Genomic DNA, 16,888 nt, shown 5'->3' on the forward strand with positions numbered 1-16,888 from the left:
CATGACAGTTCCATTTCCCTGAGGAAAAAATGGCATGTTAATAAACCATGCCAATCAAACAATGAAAGTTCCAGAGAAAATAACATGGCATATATGATTTTTATTTCTGAGTAAGTATGTAAAATTATTCTGAAAAATATAAATACTCTTTAACAAAGATGGAAAATAAAAAGCCAAACCTCTTAGAAATTACAAGGTTTTTAGTTTATTTTAAAGGTATTTAGTTTATTTTAGTTTATTACAAGGTATTTAGTTTAGATTAATAATCTTCTAAATAATGTAAAAGTTTAACTTTAATTTAAGGAACTTTAGTTATAAATATACTAAATTTAACAGGTCCAAATATACAAATATAAACAACTTATTTACTTTAGTATTTTATTTTATTATTTATGGTATTTTATGAAAAGTTCCTTCTAATGTCAAGTTAGTTATTTTGTGACTTTCTTTTCAGGAATTAGGTTAGAAAAATAACATTTTTACTTGTGGTAGTAAAAAATGTAAGTAGTTTGAAGTCTTTTCTTCCTATGATCCCTGAGCACAGATATAAAATATCCTTTCTACAGCCTAGAAATGGGGAGGCTTACTTGTGAAAAATAAAGCTTCAGCTGTTGTTTGCAACAGTGTGTCCAAAATCAGTGATATTACTATTCAAAATATTTCATAGGAAATTCAAAATACTTTACATCCAATTTTCTGAAGCTCTGCATTAAATCCAGTAATGGATGGGCATGGAGTCCACAAATTACTGTTATTGACATTTTACTGCAGAAGAATCTGAATGACAAATGAAAGGAAGGTAAGTCTGAACACAAGTTTATCAAGATATGAACACTTTCAGGGCACATTTCAATTCCTTATTCAATAGAAGTTATCTTCTCCTAGATTCCCTTGCTGACCTCTCTTCACACCAAGAACTTCCAAAGTTACAGAAAAGCAGTTACTTCCTTACTCCCTGCAGACCCAAAATCTGCTCCCCATGGAAAGTTCCTATTTTTACTACCTCTGAGTATGTAGCCAAACCTCAAGTGACGAAGGTCCAATGTCTTGTTTGGAAACTAACTTTTAACAAAAACCATCTATAGTATGAATGAAGTTCTGCTGGATAAATAGTCTGCAGGATAATGTAGGTCCATTTGTGTAAACACTGTGGTGGGCATGCTGAGGGTCATACCTTCTCTGAGACAGCAGTGAAGGTCATGGCGTGGGTCATAAGTGACTCACCAAAAGTCAACCTCTCAGCTTTATTCATGTTCTTCATGGAGACACCAAACACTAACTCATAGTCATAACTGTAAAAAAAAAAAAAAAAAAAAAAAAAGACAAAACAGAATAAAGAGTTCAGTCAAGGGGGGAAAGACAGTTTCTCATTGTAAAAGAAACTAAAAGGGCCCAATAAACTCCAAATAAATATGGCTGGAATTCTTCAGATGATGGGATACATGCAGAATTTAGTCTCTCAATGCATTCCATTCTCTATGTGTCATAAGAGTACTCAAAAAACATAAAGTGATTAAACATAAACTCCCCATATCAAAAAGTGGACAAGTTGAGCTTAGATTGCCAAACTTGAACATGTTTCAAAAATGGTCTACTTTAAGCTGGCAGAAGTGCCCAGATTATAAATTCATTTAGACCACTGCTGACTATGAAATTTAAATAGATAATATTTAAAATATATTGGAGAATATTTTCAAAGTTAAAAAAATCATGAGTTTTCTCTTTTAGATTTCTTTTCTCTTGTTAACTGTCAAGTTATTTACCCAACTTCCTATAAGTAACAATTTAAGTAACCCTAAAGTGGTATATTTTAATAGCCAAGAAATCTTGTATAATTTTATTCACGAATGAACCTTCACTGTCATCAACATCAAGGAAGAATGCTTTAAAGTGTGTATGTAAATTAGTACCAGTAGGCATAAAGACAAAAATACATAATTCATCAGAGTAAGAGGAGTAGTTCTGAAGGATCAAGTAGCAAGCAAGAGGTCTGGAAAACCTTTTATTACATTCCCAAATCTCTGAGCAGATTTACACAGTAATCAATTATTATTATTTTTTAAATACTTTTTTTATTTTTTGAGAGAGAGAGAGATAGAAACATCAATCAGCTGTCTCCTGCACACAACCCAGGCATATGCCCCGACAAGGAATCGAACCGGGACCTCTCAGTCCATGGGCTGATGCTCAATCTACTGAGCCATATCGGCTGGGCCATCAATTATTTTTTTTAAAAGTGCCTTTCTCATACAGGATGGCATTTTAGGAACATCCAACAATTCCAATGCAGACACAAGTATGATCTTGACTTCCCAGGTTAGAGCACATAAGTATATGGAGTTTTCGTTAAGAGTCCTCCAGCTCTACAAGATGGAAAGAGGCCCACCCCTAGGCCAACCTTACTCTTTGGGTGAACCTCAGCTGAGTCACTGCGTACGAAGAGTGCACCCCAACAGCAACAACCCATAAACGGTTTTCTATTTTTAATTTCTTACACTCACATATTCATGTCACTGAGGCCCAGCTTGTTATTGAAGTATTTTCCAACATCACAGCCAAACCACACAGCCTAGAAATAGAGGAAAGAAGAAGAAAGTCAACATAAATTCTATCTTCCTATTATGCCAAAGAAGTGGAAGAAGAGGTTTTAACCTCAATGCAGAAGACACAGAAACAATACCAACCTCTCCATCTTTGATGGAAGCGGCAACCATCTTTTTCAATAGGTCAATGGGCTGGTTGTTATATAAAGTTTTCCTTCCTCCAACCATATTGCTTAAGTAGTCCACTGTGTAAAGTTTGTTATACTTGTTCTGGGGCCGAGGGTCATTCACTAAGCAAATCTATATAGATCAAGAACATGTTAATGAGAACATAAAACCAGAAATGTCATGCAAAAAACATACCTCTCCTCTAAGTTCACATGTTTGCATCAAAGTGCACCTCTGCCTACAAGAATAGCATTACAAACAGATTGCTAAATAACAAAGAAACAAAAGGTGGCAAAATCACCGACAGAGGTCCTTGCATATTCTAATCAGTGAAAGGGACACATGTGGGAGCTGCAGCTCTCCTACTGGCAAGAATTATCCCAAAAGTAATTCTGAAGAATTGCATGCCTTGAGTAAGGCAAGATGGAGATCCCATCACTACAAGATCCCTGCTCTCAAGTTATAAGATGGGCTCAACACCTTGCAATACCTCAGCTGAGTTGGGATTGCAATCACAAAACATTTGCTTATAAGAGGGTCAAGGTGACAATAAAGGAAGGGAACCTTTGGTCATCTTGCCAGGCAGTGGAGGAAACCTGAAGAGAAAGTGAAAAATTAGGATGGGACATTGCTCCCTTCCATGAGAGTCCCCAGGGTTGGGGGCAGGGGGACGAGGAGGGTACATTTCAGAGGTACTCTGAAACCACAGTAAGAAATACCCAACACTTTACTGTGTTTGTACCTGGGAATAATTGTGGGCCCCAAATCAGGGGTGAGTGTGGGGATTAAAACTGATTGCTAGCCTACAGTTAGTTAGAAAAGTCTCTGAAGAGAAGCACTGGGAATCCTGATATGATCAATTTTATTAGGTCTATAAAAATACCTGAGAGGAAGAGATGGAAAAGTCTGCTTAGTTTCTAGTTTGATAATCATGTATGTTAACCCGAGAAGTGTATACCCTTCCTGGTAGTCAACAGGCATCTGAAAGTAAACAGCCAGTGGCTGCCAGTGCCAGTCTCCAACCTTATCTTCCATATTGAAGAGTGGTTTGACATGTTCCTTGTAAAATGCCAAGGGTGTTATGGGGCCAATCTTCTGATAATTTTTATCTTTGTCTCGATACTCCCAGGTGAATGTCTCTGGTGGATTACCCAAACAGATGCACACCACTCGAAATACCTGGGGGAAAGGAGAAGGACAGATGAGTGATGGATACAAAAAATGTTATTTATCTCTTCATTTTCCTCAAACTTGGAAAACATGAGGAACCAGTGGTTAAATTCAAGCCAGAAATTTCACAGGAAATCTAATATTGTTCCAAAAATTGGAAGGATGATGTCCAGGATTTTATATCAGTCAACTTCCGAATTCTTAAATAAACACTCTGAGCAATACAATTCTGAAATATTAATATTTACTGCTTAGTATTTGCCCTGCAAATAAAACTTCCTTAGCCAAGAAGCTGCTTACCACTGATACATAAGACCTGGTTGCTGCTCTGCTGATTATATTTCAAGTGAAACACAATGACATATGTTTTATAAATGGATTTCCTTCCCTTTATTCTTCTAGGTTTTGCTTTGATTGTGACAGGGGTCTCCACTCAGAGAAAAGTCACTAACTTTTCAGTTGGATGACAATGTCTGTTAAAAGTATTATTAGACCAAGAATAACTTTTTTTTTTAATCCTCACCCGAGGAGGATTATTTTCCATTTATCTTCAGATAGAATGGGGAGGGGGGGATTCTCCATCTTTCAATGAGAGAGAGACACATTGATTAGCTGCCTCCTGCACGGTCCCAACCAGGGCTGGGGATGAACCACAACCGAGGTACATGCCCTTGGCTGAAACTGGACCTGCGATTCTTTGGTCCACAGGCCAATGCTCTAACTGTTAAGCCAAACCAGCCAGGGCAACCCAGAATAACTTTTAATCAGTAGTAAGGTACCACTTTTTGGGTTGAGTCCATAATATATTTTCTTTCTTTCTTTTTTGTTGTTGCTAATCCTCACCCGAGGATACTTTTTCATTGATCTTTTACAGTGAGTGGAAGGGAGGGAGAGAGAGAGAGAAACATCAATGTGAGAGAGACACATCGAGTGGTTGCCTCCTGCATGACCCTGACCAGGGCTGGGGATCAAACCTGCAACCCAGGTACGTTATGTGCCCTTGACTGGGAATCAAACCCTCAACCCTTTGATCTATGGGCTGATGCTTTAACCACCGAGCCAAACTGGCCAGGGCCATAACATATTTTCTAATGATATCATAATACCTTAAGTAAGCATCATAACAATCCACTTTTATATTATTTTTAACTTATAAAAAAATAGAAAGAGATATACCTTATATAAGTTCAGAATACAGAAAGCACTTCCTCTTCTATATCAAATTTGCTATATCTTTAAAAAACCAACAACACTATAATCTGCCCTTTCTTTCCTCACCCCAGTCCAATTTCATCTCCACCATCGTAATCCAATTTCATCACTTATGATCTGCATTATTTGAACCACACATTTGTATACTCCATTACATTCAAGAGAAATGAATCTTATATTTATTAAGTGTGCTATTTTGTGCTAGATACTATGTATCTGTTAAGTTCGCTTAATTCTCATAACAGTCTCTTAAGGTATAATTTTCCCTCCTTTTATCTTTTTTCTCAAAACAGATCAAGGCTCTAAGACATTAAGTAACCTACTTAAGGTCACATAGTAAGTGGCAGGAACCACACTCTGAACTGAGGTCACACACAGTAAAAAAAAAAAGTATTGCTCCTGGGTACGGTGTTTAAAAAGGGGAACATTTACTTGAATGTCTACTGTGCCGTACTACAACCTTTGAACACTATATCTCTAATTCCTTTCGGCAACAGTGGTAGATATTATTCCCACTGTTTACAGATAAGGAAACCAAGGTTCAGGGAAATCAACTGCTTGACTGAAGTCACAAAGCCAATAAAATGGCAGAATTAGGATTTGAATTAAGACGTGACTTTAGTGCTATTTCTCTGACTCCATTATTACGCATTTATCATTTACTGCAATTTTCTGGGTTTCTCCAGAAGATGATAAATTTCTTAAGGTTAAAGACAGGTCACGGATACTTTGTGTCTCCTACAGCATCTAGCACTATATCTGACGATATAACAGCTGATCTGAACACTGTTCTGTTCTCCACATCACTACAGGATGAATAATTTTAGAAGTACCACTTTCTTGAAGTCACCTTCCTGTTGAACAGTCATTAATACTTCCTTAGTATCTCCCACAACAAATCCAAACTCCATGCCCTGATTTATTATTTTTACCTTCTAAAAAACTTTTTTACATAGGCATAACTTACATTCAGTAAACTGTAAGGTACACTAACCTTAAGTATACAGCTCAATTCAATTTTTTACATACATACACACCCATGTAACCACCATTCAGATCAACATACAGAACATTTGCAGGATCCCAGAGGTTCTCTTGTCCCTTTGCAGCCAATAACCCAAACCTCCCTCAATGTAAGCACCATTCTAACTTATTCATTAGTTTTGCCTATTTTTTATATAAATGGAATCATACAGCATACTCTTTTGTATCTGGCCTCCTTTGTTGACATAATGCTGTGAGATTCACTCATGGTGCTGTGAGTATCAGTAATTTGTTTTTTATTGTTGTGTATTGTTCCATTGTATAAATATATTACAGTTTCTCTACTCTCTTGTTGATGGACAGATGAATTGTTTCCAGTTTGGAGTTATTATGAATAATGCTGCTTACAACATTTTTATCCAAATAGCTTTCAAGGCGGTTGAAGGAATTTACATACTCACCAGCAAAGTAAGAGAGTTCCAGTTGTTCTGCATTCTTGCCAATACCTGGCATTATAATTTTACTTTGTAGGTGTGTATGTAATGGTATCTCAATGTGGCCTTACTTTGCATTTCCCTGATAAGCATGGTTGGATATTAAAACTCTTAGTAATTTTATCCAACCTTATTTCCCATCATGGACTGATCTGTGTCTCTCCTTACTGTCTGTTCACTGGTACCTTCCTAGCTCTCTCCTGTGTTCTTCAGATTCCAATCCTAGTCCCATGCTTTAAAGCTCAGTGCAAGATGCCCCTCCTCCAGAGAGTTTCCACTAATTCTTCCAGCTCACACTAACTGCTCCCTTTTCTGAATACTTCTGGCATAAAAATTTAACACTTGATTCCACAGTGCCTTTTATGTTTCTCTAATGTCTCCCTTGATGGACTTAATCTACCAGAGAAAGGATCTGGGTCTTAGACATATCCCAGTGAACCCTAGAACGACATTAAAAACACTTTTCTTAAATCAGAAGTTCTTCTCTAGTGACTGGTGTGAAATGTGAATTTAGGAGTTCGAATTGGGCTTCTGCTCTCTTTAAAAATATTCGGATGGTAAGGCCTTACTCACACATATAGGCAATGTTTCCACAGACTCCAACATCCTTAGGTAGTTAAATCAAACTTGCCAGCTCCAGTCCATCTCTGACTGAGACCATGGATTCACACCTGCCACAAGCTGATTACAGCAAATCATCACCTATCAATTCTATTTATAATTAAGGACATCTCCCTCTTTTTCCTCTAGTTAAGGGAAGAACAATGGCTCCCAAAATACATCATCATTTTCTCATTTCACAGATTAGAATCTAATACACTGGCAAATTCTGTATTGGATGGAGTGATTGCCTGACTTGTTTTTCTAGATTTCAAGTAGAGGTCTACCAAATACAGCTAAAATTAGAGTAACCAATCCTACTTGTGTTGTAGTCATTCTTGGAGCAGTGGAGCTATTTTATCTTGTAAATAATGTCCTCTTGATTCTACGGGCTATTTCTGTCCCTATGATCTCAACCAGGGCAAGATGAGGGATATCACAGAGGATTACCTGAGCCAAATCATAAAGATACCTAAAAGCAGGCAAAAGGGAAGGCTTAGTGAGTAAAACAAAGTTATAGCCTATAAAAACATGCCTCTCCTTGGACCCCACCCCATCCCCACTCTGGAGAACTCTGTTGTTTTTACTCTGACAGAGCCCACCCTCTTCTTTCAATTCACCCTACTCTCCCTTCAGAGATGTCCACTCCCACCTCTGTTCTAGAGAGAATAATTTATGCCTGCCTGCTTTTTTTTAACACCCCTACCGTCACCACTTTCATCCTGAAAGACCATTTAAGGAACTTAGTTTTTGGTACTCCTTCGCCATTCTTTAGTAGTTGTTTTGAGCAGCCAGGACATCTCCAGATTGACTTTCAGGGACACTAATTAGATACCCAATCCCTATCTGACTCCCTTATCCAACAGGGAGCATACACCCCAAATCCCCCAGTCTTCATTCATATGTCATCATCAACCACTGAAACTGCTGTGTAGTTATTTCTCTTGATCATCCCCGGGGCATTCCAGGCCTCATGAAGCATTGGGACAGATTGGAAACTGTCATCACGGTTCAAATGTATTCTCTGAACCAAAGCTAGATGATGCGGAATATGCCTGCCTATGACATCAGGACTATAATTAAGGATAAAGAGACTCTTAATCCATGTGCTATTATAAAAGACAAAACCTGATCCTACTGTCTTTTAACAAAGGCAGATTAACCTACAGAAGTCATGCTTGCCTTTCATTTCGTTATGTTCTGTTTTCCAAGACAGAATCTTCCTTTACTAGGATTTACTGTGTGGTTTATGAGCCCGAACCACCTTAAACCATCTCTCTATTTATTTATTTATTTATTTATTTATCCTCACTCAAGAGCTTTTTTTTTTTTTTTGCATTTATCTTCAGATAGATGCAGGAGGGAGAGAGGAAGGAAGAGAGAGAAACATCAATGTGAGAGAGACACATCGAGTGGCTGCCACCCACATGACCCCAGCCGGGGCCAGGGATAAACTGCAACTGAGGTACGTGCCCTTAGCGGGAACCGAACCCAGGCCTCTCTGGACCGCGGGCCAATGCTCTAACTGCTAAGCAAAACCAGCCAGAGAAAATCATCTCTCTTTTAATATTCTATCATTCTCAGGTTGGTTTCCAGCACAAAAAAGTAGAGGCAGGGCATTACATTCGCAACTGTAATTGAGCTACTCTAGCCATAGATTAGTGAGCTCAGGGAGTCACATGGACTGGAGAGTCATTTTGTATCTGCATAGCCACAAATGACAATTTTATCATGAGGACACTGCCACTGGTAAAGACAATGACAATGAGATGAAGAAAGTGTTATAGATTTAAGTGATTTGTAATTTCAACTTGTTATTTGTCACACGTGTATGAACATCTATCTGTGGGATTTTGATCAATTCTCAGTCACCCAAGGGTGGTTTTTTTCAGGTCAGCCAGGCCCTGACCAAAAAACAGAGAGGCTAGGCCCAAACCCAGTGAAGATTAAGACAACTAAGTGAATTTCTATTTACTTTTAAACATATTCTAAATATAAATATGAATGGTTTACACTATAATTTACATAGTACCTTACTGTGCACTTGATTCCATACCTAAAGTAAAAAGTGTTCAATCATTTCCTCTTTCTCCCCCAAAATGCAGTATTTGCTATTTAAATGAATTCTACAGTGAATAATTTTGCAGGATAAATACCTATACCCTATTGCATATATTTTATAAACATGAATTTTTATCAAAGATACATACAAGGAATGAATGAGAATAAGTATGACATCTCTTTCTCTTGGATTTTGGTAAAACTGTGATTTGAGACATGCTGCACTATTTCATATCCAAAGCCATTCACATTCAAGTCAGTCTGTAACACTTTGGAAGGAATATCTGGCTCCAAGCCAATTAACAACAGTTAATTAAACAAGCTCTAATTAAAAAAAAAAAATCTCCAAAGTATAATCTCCAGGGTTTTCTTGATAAGAGACTCTGCTGTTCTGAAATAACATTCCCTGTTCCCAAAGGCACAAAATTGGCAGTGAGCTTTGGATATCCAAGACTGCTCTCTGGTGGGCAACTTGGGAGTGTCACCTGCCTCTCATAAAGATGTACTTGGCATTCAGGACAATAAAAGATAGCAGATATTGAACACAAGTCATTATACAGAACTGAATAAGGGTGAATAACAGAATCAGGATAGGAAATGGAAAAAAAGAAAAGGACACAGAAAGCATGAGACACAAAACATGGAGAAAAAAAATGTGTGGCTCCCAAATTAAAGACAAATGATGTGGGGCGAGTTCATTTCCATACCCATGGTAACTAGCAGACAGACATCAAGTGAGAGGAGAAAGGTGGGATGGAATAGTTAACAATCAGTCATAAATACTTAGAAGGGTGAGAGTTTAAGGCCAACTACAGGCAGACACAATAATGAATTGAGAGTATACAATAAAGTCTAAAGCACTGGACAAATATTAATTACTTCTATTATAAAAATGTAAAGCTACAGTGTCCTTAAGAAATTATCTACCCCACCTTTTTAGTTTTATTGATGGAGAAACTACGCTCAAAGGTTAAATGACCTATTGATCACAGAGTAGAATGGCCACAAGTACATACAAGTGGCCACAGAAAATAGTTAAACTTTAAAGAAAGTTCAGTGCTGATGGTAAATTAGCTAGTTACAAGAGGGAAGGAGTAGGGACTTTGGTGACTGTAGAGATACAGAGAAAGGAGAAAGAAGGGAAGACAGCTCTCAACTGCTTTCTGGTGGGGAATGAAATAAAGGCATGGGTCTATTTAAAAAACAAAACAGCCCAGCCAGTGTGGCTCAGTGGTTGGGTCGACCAATGCACCAAGAGGTCGCTGGTTTGATTCCCGGTCAGGGCACATGCCCAGGTTGTGGGTCTGACTGCCAGTGGGGGGCATGCAGGAGGCAGCCAATCGATGTTCTCTCTCATCGATGTTCTCTCTCATCGATGTTTCTATCTCTCTCCCTCTCTCTCTAATATTAATAAAGAAAAAGATTATAAATTAAGAAACAAACAAACTGTGCTCCCAAAAGCAGGCAGGGAGATACTTTCTGGAGGCATTAATTATATTTTCAGGTAAAGAAAATACATAAAAAGGTACATTTAAAAAACATGTGCCCTTCTGTGGTGTTAAAGGAAATGAACTCATATAGGGAGTTTCAAATGATGATCTTGAGACTATTTCTAGAGTAGTGTTTGAATCAAATAGTTAGAAATGCAGTCTCCAGCCCCACCCCAGACTTACAAAGTTGTATTTTAATAAGCTCTCCAAAAGATTCATATATACAGTGAAGTTTGAAAGTGCTACTTTAGATCACATCTATTCTTTCCTTCCTTCAACACCTTGCTTCTTCAATTATTACCTCTCATTCACATATCCCTTTCTACACACTTGCTCCCTTACACTGCCCCAACCACCAAAAGGCCTTCTCTCATATCTGCAAGCCTCCTACTTCAAGATACCATGACATCCAATTCTTTTCTTTCCCTTGTCCTCTACATTAACCTGGTCCAAACCAACCAACCCCCCCCCCATATATATACATATATATATTTTTTTTTTCTCCCCCCTCACCCAAGTGGAAGAAAAGGAGAGAGGGAGTAAGAGGGAGGGAGGGAGAAAAACATTGATATGAGAGAGACACATCAATTGGTTGCCTCCCGCATGACCCTGACCAGGGCCGAGGATCAAACCTGCAACCCAGGTACATGCCTTTGACTGAGAATCAAAGCCAGGACCCTTTGGTCCATGGGCCAATGCTCTAACTGCTGAGCCAAACCGGCCAGGGCAGGTCCTAACTACTATACTTTCTCATCTACACAACCATAAGAGCCTCCTAACTGGTCTCCCCATTTCCTATCCTTATGTTCTACAATCCATTCTCAAAGTACCCAGAGGAAATTTTTTTAAAAGAAAAATTAAACCACATCACTCCTCAGCTTAAGCCCCCACCCCCACCCCGCCCCAGCCAATGGTTTACCCACTTAGAACAGAATGCAAACTCCTTACCATGGCCTACAAACCCTATATGAGCCAGTTTCTTTGTAAGATCTATTTCAGCCACTCTCACCCTCTTTCCAGGCTCAGGTCACACTGTCTCCTTTCTATTCCTCAAAAATATCAAGCTTTCTCTCAGTAAGGGCTACTGTCCCACTGTCTGGTATGCTGTGTCCACAACTTTACATGGCCGGATTCTTCTCTTAGTTATGTCTCAGCTTAGATTTGACCTCAGAAAGGTCTTTTAACACTCCTCTTTATCTTCTAACCCCTTTTTCAAACTTTATTATACTTCTCTATAAATAAGCTTCTTACTTTGCCCTTTTCTTTTTTTACTATGACCTGGCTGTATCCATTGCATATTTTTGTTTTGCTTGATATTAAATTTATTTAAACTAAAAAAATAAAACCAACCAAAACAATTAACCCATTTCTCCCACCCCCTCATCCCCACATCACTGGCAACCACCAATCTGTTTTCTGTAACTATGAGCTTGGGCTTTTAAAAAATATATATATCGACTTCCAGTCAAGATGGCGGCGTAGGTAAACGCGATATCGTGTCCTCCCACAACCACATCAAAGTTACAACTAAACCACAGAACAACCATCATTCAAAACCACCTGAAATCCAGCTAAATGGAAGTCCTACAACTACGGAATTAAAAAAGCAGCCACATCGAGACTGGTAGGAGGGGCAGAGGTGGACGGGCTGGTCCCAAACCCACATGTGGTGAATAAAAATCAGGAGGACACCTCGGCTGGGAAGGTCCTCCCTGAGGACTGAGGGGTCCCCGTCCCACACCAGGCACCCCGCTCAGGGTTCCAGTGCCAGGAAGAGAAGTCCCCATAACTTCTGGCTGAAAAAACCAGAGGGAACTGAGACTCAGGGAGGCTGAGACGGTTGGAGCTCCAGGCAGCTCCTCTTAAAAGGGCCTGTGCACGGATTTACTCAGACTCTCTCTCTCTAAGCTTGGAGAGGCAGCTCGAGGGGCACCAGAGACATACAGGGAAGAACTGAGATGTTTGGCACTGGAGCGAGGGCTGGAGAGGGGCATTTCTCCGGGACAAATGTGCTGTTGGAGGCCTTTGTTCTTTTGGTGAGCCCTTCCCTGGGGCAGCAGACAGCCGCCATATCTGGGACTCTAGCAACCTGGCTCATATTGGTTGTCCCACCCTGGTGACTCCCTGAGGCCCCGCCCCACCCAAACTTCAGGCCCACCCAAGCTGTTGCCAGTTGGTTAACCATAGGATTGGCCTGTCTTGGATCCTGCTTCAGGTTTCCCTAAATTCTTCCAAACAAGCAGCATCTGGTCTCAGCTAGCCCCATACCTCTTGTTAAGTAATACACAGAAACAAACACAGGGAGGCAGCCAAAATGAGGAGACAAAGAAACAGGTCCCAAATGAAAAAACAGAACAAATCTCCAGGAAAAGAACTAAGCAAAATGGAGATAAGCAACCTAACAGATGCTGAGTTCAAAATACTGCTTATAAGGATGCTCAATGAACTTAGTGGGGGCCTCAAGGGCATAAAAAAGGACCAGTCAGAAATGAAGGATGCACAGTCAGATATGAAGGAGGCACTAACTGAAATAAAGAATAATTTACAGAGATTCAATAGTAGAGTCGGTAAAGCCAAGAACCAAACCATCGATTTGGAATATGAGGAAGCAAAAAACACCCAATCAGAACAACAAAAAGAAAAAAGAATCCAAAAAAATGAGGAGAGTGTAAGGAGCCTCTGAGACAACTTCAAGTGTGCCAACATTTGCATCATAGGGGTGCCAGAAGAAGAAGAGAGAGAACAAGAAATCGAAAACCTATTTGAAATAATGTCAGAAAACTTCCCTAACTTGGTGAAGGAAACAGACATACAAGTCCCGGAAGCACAGAGAGTCTCAAACAAGATGAACCCCAAGAGGCCCACACCAAGACACATCATCATCTAAATGTAAAGGGTTCAAAACAAAGAGAGCATCTTAAAAGCAGTAAGAGAAAAGCAGTTAGTTACCTATAAGGGAGTTCCCATAAGACTGTCAGCTGATTTCTCAAAAGGAACTTTGCAGGCCAGAAGGGAGTGGCAAGAAATATTCAGAGTGATGAAAAGCAAGAACCTACAACCAAGATTACTCTATCCTGCAAAGCTGTCATTTAGAATCGATGGCCATATAAAGAGTTTCCCAGACAAGAAAAAGTTAAAGGAGTTCATCACCACCAAACCGTTATATGAAATGTTGAAGGGTCTTTTTGAAGAAAAAGATAAAATATATGAACAAACAAAATGGCAATGAATACATATCTATCAACAATGGAATCTACAAACAAAATGAACAGGAAGAACAGAAACATTCTCATAGATACAGAGAACATTTTGTTGGTTGCCAGATTGGGGGGTGGGGGGTCTGGGGAATGGGTGAAAAGGTGAAGGGATTAAGAAGAACAAATTGGTTGCTAGACTGACAAACCTCAAAGGGAAGGGGGTTGGGGGGTGGGAAGAAATAAACCAAAGAACTTATGTGTGTAACCAACGGACACAGACGATAGTGTGGGAAAAGGCAGGAGGGTGGTGGGAGTGGGGAAGAGGGGGTCAATGGGGGTCAATGGGGGAAAAATGAGGAACATCTGTAATACATTCAACAATAAAGACTAAAAAAAATGGGGAATAATAAGAAATATATATATTTATATATACATATATAAATATATAAATTCCACATATAAGAGAGATCATTTGGTATTTGTCTTTCTGTCTTGTTTCACTTAGCATAATGCCTTCAAGGTGTACCCATGTTGTCACAAATGGCAAGATTTCTTTCTTTTTTATGGCTGAATACTATTCCATTGTGTACATATATACACACACACACATTTATAATACACACATCTTTATCCACTCATCTACTGATGGGCACTTAAGTTGTTTCCACATCTTGGCTATTGTAAACAAATGCTGCAATGAACATAGGGATGTAGATGCCTTTTTGAATTATGTTTTTTGTTTTCTTCAGGTAAACACCCAGAAGTAGAATTGCTGGATCATACAGTTTTATTTTATTTTTTTTAATCCTCACCAGAGGATATTTTCCATTGATTTTTTTTTTTTTGTTAGATAGAGAGGAAGGGGGAGGGAGGGAGGGAGAGAGAGCGAGAAACATCGATGTGAGAGAGACATTGATTGGTTGCCTCTGGCATGACCCCAACCAGGGTTATTTACAATAGCCGAGATCTGGAAGCAGCCCAACTGCCCATCAATAGATTAGTGAATAAAAAACCATGGGAGAATACTACTTGGCTGTAAAAAAGGAAATCTTTCTTTTTGCAATAGCATGGATGGACCTAAAGTGTATTACACTAAGTGAAATAAGCCAGTCAAAGACAAATACCATATGATTTCACTTATATGTAGACAAACAAATGAACAGATAAATGGAAAAAGAAACAAATAAAAAACACACTGATAGATACAAAGAACAGACTGACAGCTGTTGGGGAAGGAGGAGTGGAGGGGGCTGGGTGAAAGAAGTGAAGGGATTAAGAACAAGAAACAAAAACAAAATAAAACCCAAAAAACAAAAAACACAACAACTCATAGACAAAGATATCAGTATGGTGATTATCAGAGGCAAAGGGCAGTGCCCTCATAGAAGAGGGCAAAGGAGGGATAAATGGTTACAGAGGAGACTAGATTTTAGGTGGTGAATACACAATACAATATATAGATGATGTATTATAGAATTGTACACTTGAAACCTATAAAATTTTATTAATCAATGTAACCCCATTAAATTTAATTTAAACAATTCTACTGCTAGAGATATAACCTATAGGTATAAACATACATATGCAAAATGATGTATGTACAGATAATTTATTGCAGTTTTTTAAAAATAGAAGTTTGAAAATAACCAGGATTTATCTTAAAATGGAACCAGTTAAATTAATGATGGTATGACCAGACAATGGAATACCATGCGAATATTTTTTTAAATGCGTAAGTTCTTTATGTATCAATATTATCAAAATTTTCCCATGAAAGATTTCCAAGATATGTTGTTAAATTGAAAACATCATTGTACAGCCCTGGCCAGTATGGCCCAGTGGTTAGAACACCAGTCAGTGCACCTGAGAGTCTTGGGTTCAATTCCTAGTCAAGGGCATGTACCTGTGTTGCAGGTTCAAACCTTGGGCCAAGTCAGGGCTTGTGTGGAAGGCAACCAATCAATGTTTCTCTCTCTCTCTCTCTCTCTCCACCCACCTCCCTTCCACTCTCTCTAAAAATCAATGGGAAAAAAATCCTTTGGTGAGGATTAACAAAAACAAACAAAAACCCCAGCACTGTACAGCTCTGGCCGGGTGGCCCAGTTGGAGCGTTGTCCTGTACACCAAGGGGTTTGGGGTGTGATCCCCGGTTGGAGTGCATATGGGAGGTAATTGATTGATGTTTCTCTCTCATACTGATGGTCCTCTCTCTCCCTCACCATTCCTCTCTCTCTAAAATCAATTAACATATCCTCAGATGAGGATTAAAAAAACAGCACTGCACAGAATATGTATGATATACTAACATCTGTGCCCCAACTAGAGGCGTAAAATAATATACACTTGTGTTGGATTGTTAAAAAAAAAAAAAAAATCTCTGGAAGGATGACTAACTGCTAATACGATAACAAACTAATAAAACTGATTTGGGGTATGTGGGAACTTAAAGGATGGAGAACAGTGCGGGAAACACACTTCTCACCATATGCCTTTTCATATATATTTTTTTTTATCCTCACCCGAGGACATTTTTCGATATTTTGTTCAGATAGAGTGAGAGGGAGAGAGAGAGAGAGAAACATCGACGTGAGAGCGACACATCGAGTGGTTGCCACCCACACGACCCAACCAGGGCTGGGGACAAACTGCAACCAAGGTACGTGCCCTTAGCGGGAACCGAACCCGGGTCTCTCTGGACCACAGGCCAACGCTCTAACCGCTGAGCCAAACCGGCCAGGGCGCCTTTTCATATTTTGATGTTAAAAATGTTTTTTAAATCAAAGAAGTCTTAAAAATATATAAATATACATAACTAGGCTTTTCTCAGGGAAATCAATTTTTTAGGTTTGGAGTCAGTCTAGGACTCTATAATGCTTTTAAGAGCTGAGAACCACTGCTATAAAATTTCATTATTAAGCAAATAATAATGGCTTTTTGTCTCTTTTCATGGCACTGACAGATATTCTTTC

The 16,888-nt window shown here is 39.0% G+C and overlaps 1 protein-coding gene across 6 annotated transcripts in view; it reads right to left on the bottom strand.

Annotated features, from left to right (window-relative positions):
- The window catches only part of BLMH (bleomycin hydrolase), a 47,398-nt gene that overhangs the window by 21,189 nt on the left and 9,321 nt on the right, over nucleotides 1-16,888 (bottom strand). For 3 of the 6 annotated variants that reach the window (XR_004960385.1, XM_036269337.1, XM_036269339.1), the window contains exons 7-10: nucleotides 3,735-3,890; nucleotides 2,685-2,843; nucleotides 2,502-2,569; nucleotides 1,175-1,292 (exon numbers count right to left, since the gene is read on the bottom strand). Coding sequence is in view for 5 of the 6 variants with exons in the window: in XM_036269337.1 (XP_036125230.1) it covers nucleotides 1,175-1,292; nucleotides 2,502-2,569; nucleotides 2,685-2,843; nucleotides 3,735-3,890 (501 nt within the window). In the remaining variant the exon portion in view is untranslated. Of the gene's footprint in view, nucleotides 1-721; nucleotides 778-1,174; nucleotides 1,293-2,501; nucleotides 2,570-2,684; nucleotides 2,844-3,734; nucleotides 3,891-16,888 lie in introns of those variants that run through there. The other 3 variants (XM_036269340.1, XM_036269341.1, XM_036269342.1) reach the window with 3 other exon arrangements.

Source organism: Molossus molossus, unplaced genomic scaffold (genome assembly GCF_014108415.1).
Source record: "Molossus molossus isolate mMolMol1 unplaced genomic scaffold, mMolMol1.p scaffold_m16_p_19, whole genome shotgun sequence".
Taxonomy (NCBI): Eukaryota; Metazoa; Chordata; class Mammalia; order Chiroptera; family Molossidae; genus Molossus; species Molossus molossus.